A 3,086-nucleotide genomic window follows, 5' to 3' on the forward strand; every position below is an offset into this window, starting at 1 on the left:
GCACGTAACAACAACAAAAAAAGGTTTACAGATTAAACCATTTCAAATCTGAGATTTGTTTCAAAATATGTCAGTGTTGGGGAAGAGGGGTAGAAAGGGTACAGTTGAAACAAGTTTAGTCATAAATTGTAAAAGTTGAAGCAGAGTGATGGGTACCTGGGGGTTCATTACGTTACTCTTTCTTCTGTTATAAAGAGGTCTGGTGGCACAGTGTTAACATTTAGCTGCTAACCAAAGGGTTAACACATTTGACTGCTAACCAAAAAGTCAGTGGTTTGAAATCACCAGTCATTCTGCAGGAGAGAGATGAAGCAGTCTGCTTCCATAATGATTTTAGCCTTGGAAATCTAGTAGGGCAGTTTTACGCTGTCCTCTAGTGTTGCTATGAGTCAGAAGCAGTGGGTTTGGTTTTGTTTTGGTTCTCTACCATCGTAAATACTGTAGACATTAAATACCAAAAACTTTCACAAACTCCGTACCTAATGGAGAAAATTGAGATGTGTTCTGTTTAAGATTAAAAATAATTCAAGAATGTTCACTATCATTGCTAATGTTTACATAGCATTGGAGGTTCTGGCCAACATTAATAAAGGAAAAGAGAAAGAAAGAAAGGTATATAAGGACTGGAAGAAAAAGAATTAAACGTGACTTTATTTGCAGATGAAATCTACTTGGAAAAAGTGGTATTAATGGTCCAATTATGGAACAAATTTGTCAAATACAAGATCAACTTTAAAAAAATATTAATTCTCTATTCTAGTAAAACCAACTATGACATATATTTTTAAAAAAGCAAACAAAATATACTTCACAGTATCCATGAACACTTATATCTAAAAATTAACTTAAGAAAGAAGAAATACTAGACTCTAATAAAGGACACAAATATAATGAATGAAATATTATGAATATACAATTCTTCAAATATTAAAATATAAATTCAATGTAATTACATTTGGAAGTTCCAGTTGGGTTTTTTAATAAATGTACTTGATATGCCAAAGTGTGCATGAGGAAACAATGTCTACAACACAGTGAACTTAAGCTTGAAAAGAGAAAGTGGAGAGAGGGAAGTTTTCCCGCCATGTTTTCAGACAAACATATTTCCACAATAATCAGAACAAGTGGGCTATCTGGAGCAGAAGAGACAGCTCAGTACATATAGGAAATTATACAATAAAGATGACATCAGATGCATGGGAAATGATGGAGTATTTAGTGGTGTTGGCTCAATACATGGGGACAAAAACAAAAACAATAGCTGCCTCAAAGGTGAACTCTAGTTCGTCTCTCTCTATTACTAGGCAAAATGAGACTTGTACCTCTTATCATGCTGATCTGTTTTATAATTAACAATATTTACATTGGCCATTTTTTAATTTTCACACATTGGAAGATTTTTCAGACCTTAAATAAATGATAAATGCTGAAAAAAAAATCAAGTTCAGTATTTAAATTATTCCCATTTCCTCCTATCTAATAATTAATTATATCTCCCTAAATAAAACATTCCTTTAAGTTCATCAAACATGTCATTAGACATTATTTGCAACTGAGTTAACCTGAGTTACCTTTTATAAGTAAATTTTTTGGGGTATTAATCAGCTCTTCCTTGAAAACTTTCTCATCATCCCTCATGTCATGGCTTACCACATTAGGTACACTCAATAGCCTAATTTTTCATTCAGCAAATGCTCTATATTGACTTATGTAATGAAAGAGGCATTATGCTTCCGAAGGATGAAGCAAAAGGCATAAGTTCAAAATTAAATTTTCATTGGTTGAATTGACTATATTTTTCTTGAATAAATGGAAAGTCAAGAAAAGCAGAGTACAGCTGAAAACCAGCTCTGTCACGGGTCAAAGAATTGAACTAAAATGATGAGCTGAGAAAAAAAGATGTAGCCTTTGTGATCCCTAGTGAATTAAGCTGTTCCCAGTTCATTTTTGAACCTGGACCTATTCAATGAAAAGCGCTGTTTGTAGCAATAAAAAGATGCAGTCTTTGTTCAATGGGAATTGATAATCATAAATGTCAGGGAAAGGCAGCCCAACTCACTTTCCTTGCCTCTAGTGTACTTGGTGGGAAATAATTGTTCTGACTGAGCCTTTACCTTGACAGTGAAGCGTTTTTTCTTTGGTGGATTCCATACTGTGCCAGTTGAATGAATGAACGCACGCAAAGGGGTTAAGGATGTCACCAACACATATGCCTTGAGAATCACAGACAGATCTTCCGCTCTTAAGACGGTTTCATGTGAAGCAAGAACCCTTGTTTGGTTCCTAGAAAGGAAAAGTGATACAGTTAATGCCCCATAGCCTGTGGTTGAGGATGTAATTTGTAAAGAGTCCCTGGGAGGTGTAAACAGTTAACACTCCACTACTAGTGGAAAGGTTGCTGGTTTGAACCCACATGGACGTGCCTCAGAAGACAGGCCTGGTGATCTGCTTCTCCAAGGTAACAGTCTTGAAAACATCGTGGAGCACAGTCCTGCTCTGACACACATGGGATTGCCAGGAGTTGGAATGGACTCTGTGGCAACTGAAAACAACATGTGATTTGGGAATTGTCTAAGAACTTTCTACCTCTCTTCTGCCCTTGCTGGCCCTCTGCCTTAAGTGCAATTTAACTGCTTATTATTAGTGCACCACCAGGGGGGGCACTGGTACAGACTGAAGGGATTAATTTGGTCAGTTACTAAGTGGCAGATTTAAGCAAATGATTTTTGAAAGGAAAATAGTAGTTAAAGATTTTTTAAAATTTCCATTACTCACACTACTCATGACCTCACATTTACGGTACTGTCACAACAAAAGAGATATAATTTGTGGTTTGGGGAGCAGTGAAACAGTTTCTGTAACTTTCCTCTTACTTTGCTCGAGTTCTTCCTGGAGCATGAAAATATGCTAAAATATGGTAAATTTCTTAAACGTGCACATGTCACCAAGAATATTCCAAAACAGTTTCCTGACTATATGTAGGTAGTCCTCAACTAATGATATTTTCAAGTAAGGACAAACTGCACTTAATTAGAACCTGATTTTTCTTTTCCTTTTTTTTTTTTTTTTTTTAACAGAGCGGCTCT

The 3,086-nt window shown here is 35.7% G+C and overlaps 1 protein-coding gene across 1 annotated transcript in view; it reads right to left on the reverse strand.

Moving 5' to 3' along the window:
• The window catches only part of CPED1 (cadherin like and PC-esterase domain containing 1), a 386,749-nt gene that overhangs the window by 228,564 nt on the left and 155,099 nt on the right, over positions 1-3,086 (reverse strand). The window contains exon 6 of the mRNA XM_007952817.1: positions 2,115-2,283. Coding sequence (XP_007951008.1) covers positions 2,115-2,283 — 169 coding nt within the window. The remainder of the gene's footprint in view (positions 1-2,114; positions 2,284-3,086) is intronic.

Source organism: Orycteropus afer, unplaced genomic scaffold, assembly GCF_000298275.1.
Source record: "Orycteropus afer afer isolate SDZICR_OR568_19922 unplaced genomic scaffold, OryAfe1.0 scaffold00359, whole genome shotgun sequence".
Lineage (NCBI taxonomy): Eukaryota > Metazoa > Chordata > Mammalia > Tubulidentata > Orycteropodidae > Orycteropus > Orycteropus afer.